This window comes from Carlito syrichta, unplaced genomic scaffold (assembly GCF_000164805.1).
Source record: "Carlito syrichta isolate Samal-C Ts95f unplaced genomic scaffold, Tarsius_syrichta-2.0.1 Scaffold303749, whole genome shotgun sequence".
Lineage (NCBI taxonomy): Eukaryota > Metazoa > Chordata > Mammalia > Primates > Tarsiidae > Carlito > Carlito syrichta.
In genome coordinates this window covers 316,161-333,276 of record NW_007247845.1, presented here as the reverse complement: position 1 = coordinate 333,276, position 17,116 = coordinate 316,161, and the positions used below count along the sequence as shown (strand labels likewise).

General features: G+C 39.8%; 1 protein-coding gene across 1 annotated transcript in view; it reads left to right on the top strand.

Moving 5' to 3' along the window:
• The first annotated feature begins 6 nt into the window (after nucleotides 1–6).
• Nucleotides 7–17,116, top strand: part of HTR7 (5-hydroxytryptamine receptor 7) — a 91,897-nt gene continuing 74,787 nt past the window's right edge. The window contains exon 1 of the mRNA XM_008059169.1: nucleotides 7–337. Within this exon, the coding sequence (XP_008057360.1) occupies nucleotides 201–337 (137 nt within the window). The 5' untranslated portion in view covers nucleotides 7–200. The remainder of the gene's footprint in view (nucleotides 338–17,116) is intronic.

The following is a 17,116-nucleotide window of genomic DNA, read 5'->3' as shown; positions in this document are numbered from 1 at the left end:
CCGGCTGTGGCGAGCAGATCAACTACGGCAGAGCCGAGAAAGTTGTGATCGGCTCCATCCTGACGCTGATCACGCTGCTGACGGTCGCGGGCAACTGCCTGGTGGTCATCTCCGTGTGCTTCGTCAAGAAGCTCCGCCAGCCCTCCAACTACCTGATCGTGTCGCTGGCGCTGGCCGACCTCTCGGTGGCCGTGGCGGTCATGCCCTTCGTCAGCGTCACCGACCTCATCGGGGGCAAGTGGATCTTTGGCCACTTCTTCTGCAACGTCTTCATCGCCATGGACGTCATGTGCTGCACGGCCTCGATCATGACCCTGTGCGTGATCAGCATCGACAGGTAAGGGCCGGCCGGGGCCGCCCCGTCGTCCCGGGGTCCGGCCGGGGACGCGCCGGCGGCCCGGCCCCGCGCGCTCGCCCTTCCTGGGAGGATCAAGCCAGACTTCAAGGCGGGATGAAGGGCTGCGCTTGGAACAACCCCCACCCACCCAACTTCAGTCGCAGCAGAGTCTATATACAGCTTTAAAAGAAAAGCCCGAGATCTGCTGGTTGACTGTAGGAACGATTTTCAGACCAAAGTTAAGAGTATTTTAAGCCTTAGCCATTCTACCAGGGTGTCGTCCCTCGGCTTGGTTTTCGAAAGGAAGGGATCTGATGCTCTCTGCCTTGACAGACCCTTGCTGCGAGCCTTAAGGAGTCACTTCTTACTTTAAGGAAATCAGTCAGAGAGTAGCTGCCTCGCTTCTCCAGTTGTGCGAGCTACTACTCCCTAGGCCAATGAAAAGGACCTTGCGGGGTTTCAGAATTGGGGGATCTGCATGTGTCAGACATTGCACCCTTATGATTGCTAATTCCGAATTGTATTCTTGTTTGTGGAAGTCTGGTTTTGGTGTTTGGCAAAGCTGTCTGTATCCTGCAAGCTTACTGACTGGAGCCTCACTCCTGGTCTGAGTGGTTGGTTCTAGCTTTTCCTCATATCCCTTGGGAACCTTCTCTGGAGAACTCTCCCACTGGAGTAATTGAAACAGAGGCTGGCCATCTGTCAGGGATGCTGGGTAAAAAATTCCTGCCTTGGGTGTCAGATGGGACTAGGAGACCCCCAGCGTTTCTTCAGACTCAAAGATGACAGGATTTTGAAATGGAGCTTGTCTTTTGACCCTAGAAATATTATGCAGTTGACAACTTGAAGTATGGTCTCAATGTTCTTTGGCCATAGAACAGCTCTTGTTTCACTTGAAACTGAAGTAGGAAATCTTAATATTCACTCAGAATTCTGCTAGTGTTTTAAATCCAGTGCAGGGCTAGTATCCTGTTGTGTTTAATGACACAGAGAAACAGCTGCTTATTTTTTTTCGTGGCTCCACAGAACCTTTAAATGTGTGAATCTAACATTTAGGCATAGGATAAATAATTGATGGCTCCACATTTAAATGACAGTGCCTCAAAGGATGGTCTAGCATGAAACCGAAATTTCCTTTTTTTTTGTCCTTGAAAACACTGCTATTTGTGGTTTGTTGATATTTAAAATGTTCTGCTATTTTGCTTCTTGAGCAGGGCTTATAATTACTAAATAAAAGGCATGATAGGAAAGGGAATATTATCAAGAAAAAAATACACCGTAGTTCTATTCACCTAATGATTTAGATTATTATTATTTTTTAATCAATTCTGCCATTTTATATATCACGGTAGGAGCTTCTGACATCAAACAAGGAATTATTTTAAGAGCAGGGCATGAACTGCATATGTGAGAATATTAGCACCAAACTTGGCAGCTGAAGTTCTGAATTACTGTAGTTAAGAATGACAAAACATATGCATTTACAGTCTGGCAGTGGCAACAGGAATTAGGAGAGTGCACTTGATATACATAGTAAGTAGATACATGAATTATAAGCACAGAAATCCGACTTCTCAGTCAACCAAAACAGAGCATCTTGCATGAATGGAGTCCTTTTAAATGGAACTTAGTGTAATAAAACAAATAATAATTTGTGCTGCAAGTACTGCATTTATAACCATTTTAATTTCTTAATTGATAATGATAAATAAATGGTAGCTTGCATTAATTTATCTCTTATGACAGCTAGTGCTTCTGTTCTTCTAAGCACATTCAGGTTTGGCTGCGATCACCTTGTGAGATTCCTGTACTTGAGCTAAAGACATTCTTCACACAGGGTGCGTGTGACTTAGCACGGGCAGGCATGTCCCAAATACAGAGAAGAAGTTTATCCTCCTTGGCAAGAGGTTCTGATATTTTCATTAACTACGCCCTTATCATTGCCACAAATTGTGGTGATAGAGGCATATAGATTCTGTTGCTTTTTACCTATGAGAATTGCACCATTGGCGAATTCTCCTTACACATTATTTTAGAAGATCAACGTATAATTTCTTTCAATATAAATAAAGAAGTGATAAAATTGGAAGACCCAGATTACTTTTCTTCCAAGAACGCAGAGAACTAAAAATGAGAAAAAGGAAAATGCAGGATTTCTGAAAAGAATGTTTTCTTCGGTTTCATTGTAGAATATGACAGATGATATAAAATGTGCTATGAAAATATGAAAAAATTACTCTGTGTTCCCGCTTGAGTACCTAATATAGGTTATACTGGGTTTTGAGCAGCATAATTAAAGATAACAATATTATTGCTCATATTGTATTTCAAGGGTTTGGATGTCTGTTGAACATTTAACCTGTCTAAAATGAAACCTTTCATTTTTCTTAATCATGCCCCATCATACTGGGATGCTTTTCCAGGCTTTTCCTGTGCAATGTCATACTGTTCTTCTTCACAGACTTCAAAAATCCCACCCCCACCCTTTTCAGGTAATGACTCATATTCATTAAAAAAGTAGCAGCCCTTGGATGGGAACTCCCTTCTCTTTCTACCACCAAACAATCTTCTTTGCATCTATGCCCTGCTTTTTATTTTCTTCCAGCTAAAAAGCAAGATGACATTGTGTTCTAGCAAAGATGGCTCGATCTATCTTTAAAATCCCCTTCTTTGGCCTTACTTCTTCCCCCAGTTAACTTAATGATTAAGCTGCTGTGGATAGTTATCAGTTAAGTTCCAGTTAACAGTTAAGCTACTCAAATAACTGTGTCTACAACCAACCTGTCTTTTCTTCCTTATCTTTCAGCCAGATAAGTTTGAGGCTCACCAGGTCTACTCTAATATTCTAACTGACCTTCCTGGTTCTACTTATGTCCACTCCCAACCATTCCCTATGAAACAACTAGAAGGATCTGTTTTAAGAAAATTGTTATGTGAGATAAAATTTGCATATAGTTAAATGCACAGATCTTGTGTCCAATTTGTTGAGTTTTGACAAATGTATATACCCGTGTAAACCAATATTTCAATCAAATAGAAAATATTTTGTCATCCAAGAGTTTTCTTGTACCTCTTTTAGAATGGTCTTTTAAAAATAGAAATCAAATTACCTTTTACATATAGTTTAAGAACATGAAAAAAAGTTCTATATATTGTTTAGGGACGCTTATATAAGAATGAAAAGTACAGAGGAATGGAAGACACCAAATTCAGGAAAGTGTTTATCTATGGAGCAGTGGGCGGAGTTGGGGAATAGTAAACATATCAACTATATTGGCCATGTGTTGTTTCTTAATCTTGGTGATGGATAGAGATTTATTATTCTTTGTATAACTTTTTGTATGTCTGAAATGTTTTCTTAAACTTTTTTGAAATACATATAGAAAGCACAGAATCCTAAATGTGGAGCTAGATGAATTTTCATGAAGTGAACACATCTATCTAATCAACCATATCGAGAAATAGAACATTGGCAACCTTTCAGAGGTCCCCACCTGTTCAGTTGTGATACCACCAAAGATAACCATTGTTCTTTTAGCATTATACAGTACTTTCACTTGGTTAGAACTTCATATACATGGAATTACATAGTATAGGCTCTTTTGAATCTAGTTTCTTTTGCTCAACATTATGTCTGAGAAATTCGTCTGTAGTTTTTAGTCTATCGGTGATTCATTCATTTTTATTGTTGAGTTGCATTTCATTATATGAATATGCCATAACTTATCTAGTATTTACCTGTAGATTGGACATTGGATTGGTTTCCAGTTGTTGGCTATTTAAAAAAGAATTTATTTTAAAGATGTGGGGTACAATTCTGGGTTAGGTATATAAATGTTCATTATGCAGGTACCTTTGTGGATGAGATGTGCCCCCTTTCCCCAGGCAGATTCCCACTACTGTCTGGCTACTTTTAATAGTGCTGCTCTGAACATTTATTTGTGTATAAGTCATTTTGTGGATAGGCTTTATTTTCTTTTGGGAAAATTCAATCCTAGGTAATAAGAGACTTTGGAACATTTTAATTCTATCTATCCCCTCACACCTTTTGTATTGTTATTGTCATGCATTTTAAATCTACAGATTTTAAAACCAATTAAATATTATTTTTTTGTTATTTTAATCCACCAGTATTCCTTCTTATTTGCCCATATTTTTACCTTTTCCATTGCTCTTTATTTTTTCCTGCGTTACTGTGCTTTCATCTGAGATCATTTTATTCTGCCCAATTAGATTTCTGTCATTATTATTATTATTATTATTATTTTAGTGAGGATTTGTTGGTGACATATCCTCTCAGCAATTACTTGTCTGAAAATGTCATACTTTTTTTCTTTCTTTTTTGACTCAGGGTCTCACTCTTTTGCTTAGGTTGGAGTATAGTGGCATGATCATGATTTACTACAGCCTCAAACTCCTGGGCTCAGGCAATCCTTCCACTTCAGCCTCCTGAGTAGCTGGGACTATAGACGTGTACCACCATGGCTGCTAATTTTAAAAATATTTTTGTAGAGACAAGGTCTTTCTATGTTGCCTAAGCTCCAAGGCTCAAGCTATCCTCCTGCTTCAGCTGCCCAAAGTGCTGAGATTACAGGTGTGAACCACTGTACCCAGACTTGCCTTCACTTGTGAATGATATTTTCACTGAGTATGGAATTCTATATTTTCCAGAGTTTTTTCCCCCCATCACTTTAAAACATTGTTCTATTGTCTTCAGACTTGCATTGTTTCTGTTGAAAAATCAGCCATCAGCCAATGCTATCATTGTTCTATTGAGGGCAATGTGTCTTTTTTCCTTTGGCATCTTTTAGGGTTTTGTCTTTATCTTTAGTTTTTATTATCTTTTCTGCAATGTCTCTATGTCCGGCTTTATTGATTATTTTTTGCTGTTTATTTACTGCTAGCCCTTTTTGGGATTCCTAATAACTTTGTATTTGTATATTGATATCTTTAATCAGTTTGCTGTTATCTCTTTAAATGCTATTGCTGTTCCATTCTTTCTTCTTCTATGTCTTTGAATATGCTTATTGTAGTATGTTTTATGACACAACACACCTCTTACAGTGTTTCCTATATTTTCCATTTTATTTTTTTCTCTATTTTTCAACTTTGAAAAATGTTTGACCTGTCTTCCAGTGTTTTAATTGTTTCTTCTTCTATGTCTAATTTGTTTTTCAACCTTATCTGTTGACTTATAAATTTCAGTAATAGCATTTAACAGTTGCAGAAATTCTATTGTTTATTTATTGTTTGTTTATTGAGTATAATTCTCTGGTAAGAATCTCTACCTTCCATCTAATTTCTCCATGTTGTTATATTTTTGAGTATATTAATCATAGACTCTTTGTCTCATAACTACAATATCTGAGTCACCTGTGGTATTTTTTGTGTGATCTTTTTTTTCCCCTCTGGAATTTGGTCTATGTCTTGACATGCTGGCAAATTTTGATTGTATACTCATCATTTTGTATAAAAACTTGTAGATGTGGTGGATGATGTTATTTTCCTCCAGAAAAAAATAGCTGCTAGACAGGCATATTGGAGGACTGATTATTTTAATTCAATTAAGGACTTAGCTGAATATAGGCTATATTTTAGTTTTGATAAAGCTCTGCTGCTGGCAGATGCCTCTCTCTAGGGTGTAGCCTTCTTGAGATTTCAGCTAAGAGCCTGGTTTCTTCTTCTGACTTCTCCCCCTGAATAGTTCAGAGCTCTAGTTTTTTTTTCTCCTCAGAACTATAAGACTGTGAAAACTTCTACTGAAGATGTTTTGGGTGCTTTCTTCATGGCTTCTTAGCCTCCTGCCCTATACAGTTTCAGAATTCAGCAAATGTCTTGAGGGAATAACAGACAAGTGCTGGGCTTAGTTTTCTGTTCTTTCCTCCTCACCTGACTGGCTTTTCAAGTGTCTAAATTTTGTCTTTCTAGCCCCAGGAGGCTCCCAAAAGTTTTTCTGGGTAGCTGGGACTTTAGGCGTGTGTCACCATGCCTGGCTAAATTTTTAAATTTTCTTTTGTAGAGACAAGGACTTGCTTTGCTGCCTAGCTCTTGGTTTTTGCCTCCTGATAACAACTCTGTGCTGAGTCTTTTCCCCTGAACTCTCACCCAACCTCTTACCCCCACTCAGTTTTGGCACATGCCCCAAGGGAAACAGTGACTGTAGAATTTTGATTCTCCAAAATTTTGTCCCCTGAAGTCCTGGTTGTCTCAACATCTCTATGCTGACTTCAAGCAGGTGTGTATGCATGGCAGGGGGATGAATTTTTGCTTTATCCAGGCTTTTTAGTTGTTTTCAGCTGAAGCATTGGTCTGAAGCATCAGGTAACCCCATCATAGATAGAAGTGGATATGCGCCTGAAATATTGTAAATATATACTAATATAGAAATATGATCATGTACATTTTCTGCTTAAAACCCTTCATTGGCATTTGATTTCACCTGAAATAAAATTCAAACTCTTTAGCACATCTACAAGGTACTTGGTTTGTTCCTGCCTCACACCTTAACTTCCTGTACCATATTATGTCTTGTTCTTCACATTCCAATCATACTGACCTCTTTCCATTTCTCTGTCATATTAAATTCTTTCCTGCATAGGGCTCACTCCATGAAAACTCACCAACTAGTCTAATTGTGAAATCAGTGGGATTATAACATCAATGAACCACTTTGAAGATTGTTTGGAATTATCATGTAATCCTAAAGATGTATACACCCTAGGACCCTCTTATTTTATTGCTAGGTATATATCAGAGAGACTCTTGTCCATCAAAAGTCTTCTATAAGAATATTTATAATATCCACACACTCGAAAACCACAAACTTGAAATAACACATATGTGTGTTCATAGTAGAGTGAATAAATAAACCGTGGCTTATTTACACAATAGAATACTATTCTGAATTCTTATCAACCTTGAGTGAGCATCAGAAATACCTGGAGAGCTTCTTTTTTGTTTTTGTTTTTTTGAGTTGGAGTCTCACTTTGTTGCCCAGGCTGGAGTGCAGTGGCATGCTCATGGCCACCGCAGCTTTGACCTGCAGGGCTCAGGTGATCCTTCCACCTCAACCTTCCAAGTAACTGGAACTACCGGCATGCACCACCATGCCTGGCTAATTTTTTTATTTATTGTAGAGATGAGCTCTCATGAAGTTGCCCAGGCTGGTCTAGAACTCGTGTACTTAGGCAATCCTCTCACCTTGGCCCCCCAAAGTGCTGGGATTATAGGTGTGAGCCACTGCGTCCAGCTGGAGAGCTTCTTAAAACACAGATTGCTGTGTCCCAACCTAGAGTTACCTAATCAGAAATCCCCACCCCAAGAATTTCTGATTCTATAAGTCTAGGGTGGGGCCAAGAATTTACATTTCAAACAAATTCCCAGGTGGTTCTGAGGCTTCTGATTTTGAGATCTTAGAGAACTATTGCAATATAGCAATGAAATGGAACAAATTCTAACTAAACGACTCTCATGAAGTAATTTAAACAATTTTTTGTTATAAAAATTTTGAAACATATTTAAAAATCAAAAGTATACTATAATGAGCCCGATGTATCCATCATTCAGCTTCAACAGCAGCCAATTTGTAGACACTTTATTCAACATATACTTTGCAACTCCTTCCCCACCCTATTATTTTAAATAGAATTTCAGATGAAATATTATTTAACCAATATGTAATACTTTGGGGTCACAAACATAATACTAAGCAGAAGAAGTAAAGTACAAAAGAGTCCATTTATGTGATTCCATTTATGTAAAAATTTGAAATAGACAAAAACATTGTTTAGGGACATACATACGTGGTAATATTATCAAGAAAAGGAAGGAAATGTATATCACGAGAACAAGGATAGTGATTACTTTTAGGTGGGAAGGAAGAAACTGATCAGAGAAACTTACTTCTGAGTTGGTGTAATGCTGCATTTCTTGACTGGAGTGGTAATTACCTGAGAGTTTACTTTTAAAATTATTGTTAAAGTGTCCATATATATTTTAGGCACTTTCTTGCATATGCATTTTGTTTTATAATAAAAAGGACAAAAATATTTATTTGATGACATCTTGTGAGCTATATTTGGGTTAATGGCAGATGTATGATTAATTTGAGCTGATATTGCTTTAATGCTATCAGCAACAATTCATTTTTAGCTTCTTGTAGGAGGGCAGGGACCATCTTTGGGTTGGTCATAGTTACAGGAACTCATCTGCCTTATTTGTAAGAGCCGTAATATTTAGTTCTGACTGGTGTCTGGCTGAAGCCTTGCTTCCTCGCCAGGTACTATGACTCATTCCCTCTGATGATCTGAGTTCTGCTCTTGGCTTTGATTCTGCTGTAATCAGCAGGGCAGGGTGCATTCTGGCTTCTCCAGATCGCCTATCTTTTCGAAGGAAGTCATTCCTGCTCATCTCTACAATTAATTTTCAGCTTTTAGATGCATTTTAAGAGTTGATGGAATCCTCTTCTAGCTTTGCTGTAGGAAGGTGAGAGGGAGGAGGTGAAACAAGTATTCTGTCTTGTTCTTTTGTGAGTGTAACACTTCCCATCAACTTTATTTCATCTTGTGTTGATTAACAGGAAGTAGCCCTGTTTAACAGGAAGTAACGGCAGAAATGATAACAGCTAATAGATGTTTAATGCTTTATTGTTTATGGACCACTTCCAAATACAGAAATCTTCTTTGATTCCCCCTACCACATTGTGAGATAGTCATGATTATTTCCACTTGATGTAGGGAAAACTTAAGGCTCAGGGGGTGGAAGTGACTTGCAATGACATAGAGTTTGTATGCATGGAACCTGTGTTCAAAGCCTATTCAAGTACCATGTATTTATGTATATGTGAGTACATATTTAAGGAAAATAATAAAAGTGGAGACACTGGCAATGATGAAGAAGATAAATCCTGATTTAGGTCTTAAAAGAAGTGCCCAATTAGACTGGTGATGAAAAGTCCAGAGAGCATTCAAGGCAAGGCAACAGCATATGCCAAGAGCATGAAGGCAGTGAATCAGGCTGTGAGTGAACTCATAGAGAGGCAGCAGAAAGGCATTGAGATTGAGGGAATGGAATAGGAAAAGTGTGAGACAATAAGCCTTCACTCCTGGTGACAGATACTGTTGGTTGCCTACCCCAACCTCTCTGTTCCCCTTTCTTCTTAGTTATGAGAATTCCTGCTTTGACCTGGGGATTCTGCTGCCCAGAATAAAGACTACATTTCCCAGCCTCCCTTGCAGCTAAGTATGGTCATGTTACTAAATTTTGACTCAAGAAGTATTAGTAGAAGTATGTTTTGCTTCCTGGAAACTGCCTTCAAGATAATTGGTGCATGCTCTCTTCTTGTTTTTTGTCTTTTCCTTCATCTTGTTGCCTGATATATTAATATGATGGCTAGACCTCTGACTGTCTTGGTCCAGATTGACAATAAAGGCCATACTTGGGAAGGCGGAACACTATGCTGGAAGGGTCACCTGGATCCTAGAGTACTGTCAACACAGGATTGTTGGAATCCCGACTTCCTACTAACTGATGTAACTGTGTTCTCATATGCAGCTGATCTCAATCCCAACTGCTAAACCTAACTACGGGTTAGTATCCCTAATCTGAAAGTTTGGAACTCCAAATATACCAAAGTTTGAAACTTTCTGAATGCTGACATGACCCACCCATGGAAAATTCCACAACTGACCTTGTCATAGGTACATAAAATTATTAAAAATATTGTGTAAAATTACTTCCAGCCTATGTGTATAAGGTATATGTGAAACATAAATTAATTTTGTGTTTAGACTTGAGTTCTAGCTCAAGATATCTGATTTTATATGCAAATACGTCAAAATTCAAAAACAATATGCAATTTGAAACCTTTCTGGTGCCAAGAATTCAGATAAGGTATACTCAACCTTTATCTGTTTCTTTCCTCACTTGCTTATCCTTCCCACAGATGTACACATAGGCTTTCTGAAACTTCAGTGTGACAGTATCACTTTGTTATTCTTCTTTAGAAACCCTTCAGGGATAACACTGCCATTTTGTGTGTGCCTTTTGTGCTACTTAAGTTTCTAGACATTTTATGGGATCTCACTGAACCTTCACAACATCCTTGTAAGAGAGTGTTTACTGAGTGTCTGCCATTGGATGTCTCTGCTGGCCAAAGGTGAACAACACACATATGAACACATTTAATCTCTGTAGGTGAGGAAGCTGAGGAAACTCACACATTTTATGTGGCAGAAACAGTGTCTAAATCAACAGGTCATATGTGTTCCACTCTATCACTGTAGCCATTGCTTGCTGTAGGAGAGCATATTGTTAGGATGACATTCAAGGCTCTTTATCATTTGATCTCAGTCCCCTATAACTTTAAGCCAACTTCCTCAAGGCTCCCTTCTTTTCAACACAATATCAGAACAGAAATAATGATCCTACCTTGCAAATTTGTTTCTCTTCCAAGGTTCCCTTCCCAATAAATGGCATCAGTCTGCATGCAGTTGCTTTGCAAGATGTTTGAGTGTTGTTTTTGAAACTTTCCACCCCAAACCCCTACTCTTATCAACTGATCACCAATCCTGCTGATTGTCCCTCCACATTCCCTCCTCCCCCAGCTCAACCCATGCCCCTATCATCTTTAAATTGGACCACTCCGAGTAAGCCTCCCAGGATCTCCCTGTCTCTATCCTTGGCCCCTGTTAGTGCAGGCTGCATATTAGAATCACCTAGGCAACTTAAAAAAATACTGGTGCTTGGGGATCTCTTCTAGAGATTCTTTTTTATTTATCCTCCCTCCCTCAAGATTCTTATTTAACTGATGCCAATGTGGACCTGGGCATCAGTATGTTTGAAAATATCCCCCAGATGATTCTAGTGGGCAGCCAGAGGGAGAAATCCCTAAGTTGAGGTGATCTTTAAAACATGCATACGTGATGAGATCCATGATTCCCAAACGTATCTGCATATTAGGACAATCTAGGAATTTCCTTCAAATTCGAAAGCCCTGGCCATACCCAAGACCAATTAATTCATAATCTCTCAAGGTGAGACTTATGTTTTTTTATATTTTGAAGCTCCCTAGTCTAACATGCAGATAAGTTTGGGCACTACTGGATCATGCTGTTCTTCTGCTTTTTAAGAGCTCTTTAAGAGGTTCTGCTGCTCTTGGGATAAGATTCTAAATCTTTAATGTAAACTAAGAGATCATATAATCTTGTCTCTGCTTATCTTACTAAATCAGGGGCTAGCAAACGGTTTTTTTTTTTCTCTCGAAAGGTCTAGATAACAAATATTTTAGCCTTGTGGGCCACATAGTCTCTATTGCAGCTCCTCAAGTCTGCCATTGTAGCATGAAAATAGACACAGGTAATAGGTAAATGTTGAGTGTGGTTGTGTTCTATTCAAACTTTATTTATGAATACTGAATATTTAATTTTTAATAATTTTAACATGTCGTAATATAATACTCTTCTTTTTAATTTTTCAACTATTTAAAATGCAGCCAGGCTTGGTGGCTCAGCCTGTAATCACGCGCCTTCGGGAGGCTGAGGTGAGTGGATTGCCTGAGCCCGCAGGTTCGAGACCCGCCTGGGCAGCGAGACCTCATCTCTACAGTAAATCAAAAAATTAGCTGGGCATGGTAGTGCGCGCCTGTAGTTCCAGCTACTTGGAAGGCTGAGGCGGAAGGATCGCCGGAGCCCAGCAGGTCAAGGTTGCGGTGGCCGGGAGCGGCCACTGCACTCCAGTCTGGGCAACAGAGTGAGTCTCCAATTCAAAAAAGAAAAATAAATAAATAAATAAAATAAAATGCAAAGATCATTCTTAGCTGGGGTCTATACAGAAACAGACTGGGGTCAAATTTGATCCTGTTGAAGCTTGTCAGCTTCTGCCCTAGATTTGACTTGATTCAATTCAATTTTCTCTCCCTCCTTTCCTTTCTCCTCCCAGCCCCTTTCTTCCTTCTTCTTGCCTTCAATTAACCAACCATCTGTCTGCCTCCCTCATATTTTGATAATTCTGGTCTTCTTTCAGTTCCTTGACATTTTGATGTCCAGGGTCCTCACAAGTCTCTCAGTTTCTCTCCCAGAGCACTCTTCTACCTCTTTGGCTGGGTAATTTTTTATCACTCTTCAGGTAGGTCCTTGATTAGATGTTACTGTCTCATGGAAGCATTCCTGGAATCCCCTGACTATCTTAAACGGTTTTATAACACCTTGTACATTTTCTTCCTAGCATTCACCTCAATTTGTAATTAATGGTTTGGGAAATTAACTGTAATAAACTTGTGATTTGTGGGATCATCTGTACATTCTACATAGCAGGACCAATCTTTTTTTTTTTTTTTTTGAGTTGGAGTCTCACTCTGTCACCCAGACTGGAGTGCAGTGGCCACTTCCGGCCACTGCAGCCTTGACCTGCTGGGCTCCGGTGATCTTTCCGCCTCAGCCTTCCAAGTAGCTGGAACTACAGGCGTGCGCTACCAGGCCCGGCTTATTTTTTGATTTATTGTAGAGATGAGGTCTCGCCAAGTTGCCCAGGCGAGTCTCCGACCCGCAGGCTCAGGCAATCCACTCATTTCAGCCTCCCGAAGGCGTGGGATTACAGGCTGAGCCACCGAGCCCAGCTGCTAGGGTTTTTGTTGTTGTTGTTGTTGTTTTTTTGAGTTGAAGTCTCACTCTGTTGCCCAGACTGGAGTGCAGCGGCCGCTCCCAGCTACCACAGGCTCGACCTGCTGGACTCCGGTGATCCTTCCACCTCAGCTTTCCAAGTAGCTGGAATTACAGGCGCGCGCTACCACGCCCAGCTGATTTTTTGATTTATTGTAGAGATGAGGTCTCGTTGCCCAGGCGGGTCTCGAACCCTCAGGCTCAGGCAATCCACTCACCTCAGCCTCCCAAAGGTGCGGGATTACAGGCCGAGCCACTGAGCCCAGCAGCAGGACCAATCTTGTTAGAGGTGGCATCCCCAGTTCTCCAGCATGTGGTAGGTGTTCAGTTAATCTTTGTGAATTGACTATGAAAGGGAGGGAGAGAGAGAAGGAGGAAGGGAAGAAGAAAGGAAGGAAGGAACAAGGAGGGGAGGGGAGGGAGGTTAGAAATGAGGGAGGGAGAGAAGAAAAAAGGAATGGTGCTTCTGATTCTCAAATCTACACATCTGGCCTTGATAGCTTATTCTCCAGCTTTCTACAAAGCATTCCTCTTGGTGACAATGGAGAAGTTTAAATTAGTTTTAATTAAATTAGGAGATGTCTGGTGAAAACAGAAGCAGCATAGGGGTAGTGTCCCAAGGTATAGGCTCATCATGGTCTATAGACTGGTGAGTTGTTTCTGGCTCTCCACTCATACACAGGTCAGCATCATTGACAAGACTGCCAGTGATGTGAAAGCCTTAGCAGCTCAGAGCCAGGAATCAATGTTTTATTATCATCAGTGCTGTGCTGTCAAACAGGGTAAAAATTCAGGCAAAATTAACTGAAGATTCTAGAGACTTTTTTTTCCTTTCAGTAAGCACACACATTTTTGATGAAGCCCACACATTTTTGATACATCTCAGAAGGAAAGCCATGGATGTCAGTCATGGAGGCAGTACCCAAGTAGGGAGGCATAATAATTGATAGTAGTGATCTCATTGTTAGGTATGTACCATGTGCCAGGCCCATGCCAAGGGCTATACATCTTTCACCTAATTTTATCCTTATGACCACTCTGTGGTCACTCTCATCCCCCACCCCCAACCCTGGGTGATGAGGACATAGATACCAATAGAGGTTAAGTAACTTGCCCAGGGAGAAAGGAATGGTATCAGGTTTGGCCATGGGGAAGGTATGACTTGGGGTCTTTCTTCATCCATTCATGTTGCTGTAACAAACTATCTCAGACTAGGAAATTTATAAACAACCAACATTTGTTTTTTAGAGTTCTAGAGACTGGGAAGTCCAAAGTGAAGATGCCAATAGGTTTGGTGTCTGGTGAGGACATAGTCTCTGTTTTCATAATGACTTGCTGCTGCTGCGTCCGTATGTGGCAAAAGGGGCAGTGGGCAATAGGTCCTAACTAGTTTACTCCAGCCCTTTCATGAGGGCTTTATTTTCATGACTTAATCATTTTTTAAAAGCCACCCTTAATCCTGACACATTTGAGATTTAAGTTCCAATATATGAGTTTTGGAGGGACACATGCAGCCAAAACTACAGCAGAGTCTTTAAAGGCTTACAGGGATACTGGTTTTGTGTACATGACCTACAAACTGTGTCAAACATAGAGTGTTTTCACTTGCCTGTTAGAGAAGAAGAGGATATTAGTTATATATGACATATAACTATGATATAGTATACATTCATAGTCTCTCATTCAAAGCTCTTGGAGCCAAATGTGTTTCAGAATTCAGAATTTTGGGGAGTTTAGAAATGTAATTTGGTTAGTATATTGTATATTTCTTACTACTCCACCTGGGACCTAGGGCTTTATCCTATAATCAAATCTATGAATATTCTTATATAGTGGAGAAAATGAAAACTATAAATAGTCATATCAATTCAAGTCAGGTTTTGCTGTCAGATAAGTTTGCCACCAGTTTGACAGGCAAAATAATAGCCCTCCTAATTCCTAATTATATCCTAATTCCTGGAACCCGTAAATATGTTACCTAATATGGAGGGTGAGGTGCACGTGCATGCAAGTTGAAGGTAGCAGGTGGAACTAAGGCTGCTAATCAATGACATAAAGGCAGAGGAATTATTCTGAATATCCAAGTGCACACCAAGTAGTCTCAAGAATGCTTAAATGTGAAAGAGTGAGGCAAGGGAATCAGAGAAAGAAATGTGACAATGGAAGCAGAGGTTGGAATGATGCCATGTGAGAGGGACCCAGGCTACTGTTGCTGGCTTTCAAGACAGATGGAACCACAGAGCCAAGGAATGGGAGCAGAAATTCAGAATTTCTGCTAGAAAAGGTGAGGAAACAGATTCTCCCTAGAGTCTCCAGAAAGGAATGCAACCTGTCGACTCCTTGATTTTAGTCCAGGGAGATCCACTTTAGACTTCTGACTTATAGAACTGTAGGATAATACATTTGTGTTGTTTTAAGCCACTGCATTTGTGGGGACTTCTTATAGCAGTAATAGAAAACTAGTAAAAATCAGTTTAAGAACAAGTTCTGATTTCAGAGCTTTTGGGTTTTAGGTTTACAAATAAGGAATTGTCGACCTGTATGAGGTCTTACTGCACATTCTCAAGATACTAAGTTCACTCAATCCTCACAATAGCCCTATTGAAGGCACTTTTATTTTTCCCTATTTTATAGATGAGAAAACTGAGGCTCAGAGATGAACAGACATACCTAAGGTCACAGAGCTAGCAAATGTCCAAATGGACTTTTAAGCCATGGCAGGGTTTTTCTTCATGGTCTGTGCTGGTAGAATGCCTCTTAAGCAATTGTTGGCACTCAGATTTTAAGCTTAAAGCTTTGACCAGTGCTGGGGACTGTACTTAGTGCTGGGAATAAAGATAGACAAGTTAAATATGAGCTCTACCCAGGCCCTGAAGTCAACAGACCTGTGTTCAAGTCCCAAATTTGACATTTATAGTTGTGTAACCATGGAGGTATTACTTAAATTCTTTGAAACTCAGGATATTTATTCATCTATAAAACAAGTAATACTAATGCCCTCCTTGTGGGCTTGTGATAAAGTAGATGCTGTAGGTGAAGTTCTAGGGGGACCCAAAAAAACCCGGAATTGTTTTTTGTACAGGCCTCTTGTACAGGTTTCCGCCACTAGGTAAGTGTTCTAGGAACCCATTGGCAGTGGAGATTGCGTTCTACTTCAGTGAATTTTTTTTTGGAGATTATCTCAGTGCATTTGCCCATTTCTTGATGGACGATTTACACAATCTGCCCACATTACACTGAGTGTTCAGCAGTTTTTTATCCAAAATGGCATGACCCCTGTGCCCCACCCTCCCTATTCACCTGATCTTGCCCTGAGCAACTTTTTTTTTGTTTCCTTGGATGAAAAATGTCCTCCAAGGGAAACGTTTTGCCAGTGTGGAAGAGGTGAAATAAAAAATGGTAGAAGCACTAAAAGGCATCAAAATTGATGAGTTCAAAAACTGTTTCAAAAAGTTTTTTCCAAAATGTCTCAATAGGTATATTGCATCAAATGGAGAGTACTTTGAAGGTGACTGAAGTTTAAACAATAAATATATAATTTTTTATAAATAAATGCCATTTTTTGAGGGTCCCCCTTCATATTTAGATGCATACCTGGCTAATATTGAGTGCCAATGAATGTGAGCTGTTGAAATTGTTAGTATTGGTATGTTAATATTATACTTTTTCTATTTAGCAAGGAATGAATTGATGTGAATAGAGGACTCAGATCTCCATAAAAAAACTAGAACAGTTTTAAAAAATGGAAACCTGTGGAGTTACAAGGATAAGATAAACTCCTTGCATTTGTCACACAGGGTTTTCTTCCTTGGGTTTAGTGGTTACTGTAAGTGTTGAATGTTGATACTTGCACCCTAGGTTTTCTGCTTGTGTCTGTGCTTGGGGGTGGGAGAAGGAAGGGGACCATTTGATCATCTGGCCTTACCCCTCTCCAGTGTTCATTCAGGGCAATCCAGTTCATTTATTAGCTTTTGGGTTAGGGTTAAGATGAGGTCATTATAGAATATCAGATCAATTCCTTCACAGGTTTAAGAGAGAATCTGAGTAGGGAGCCCTAACAGAGAGACCGGGTGTGTGTGTGTGTGTGTGTGTGTGTGTGTGTGTGTGTGTGTGTGTGTGTGTG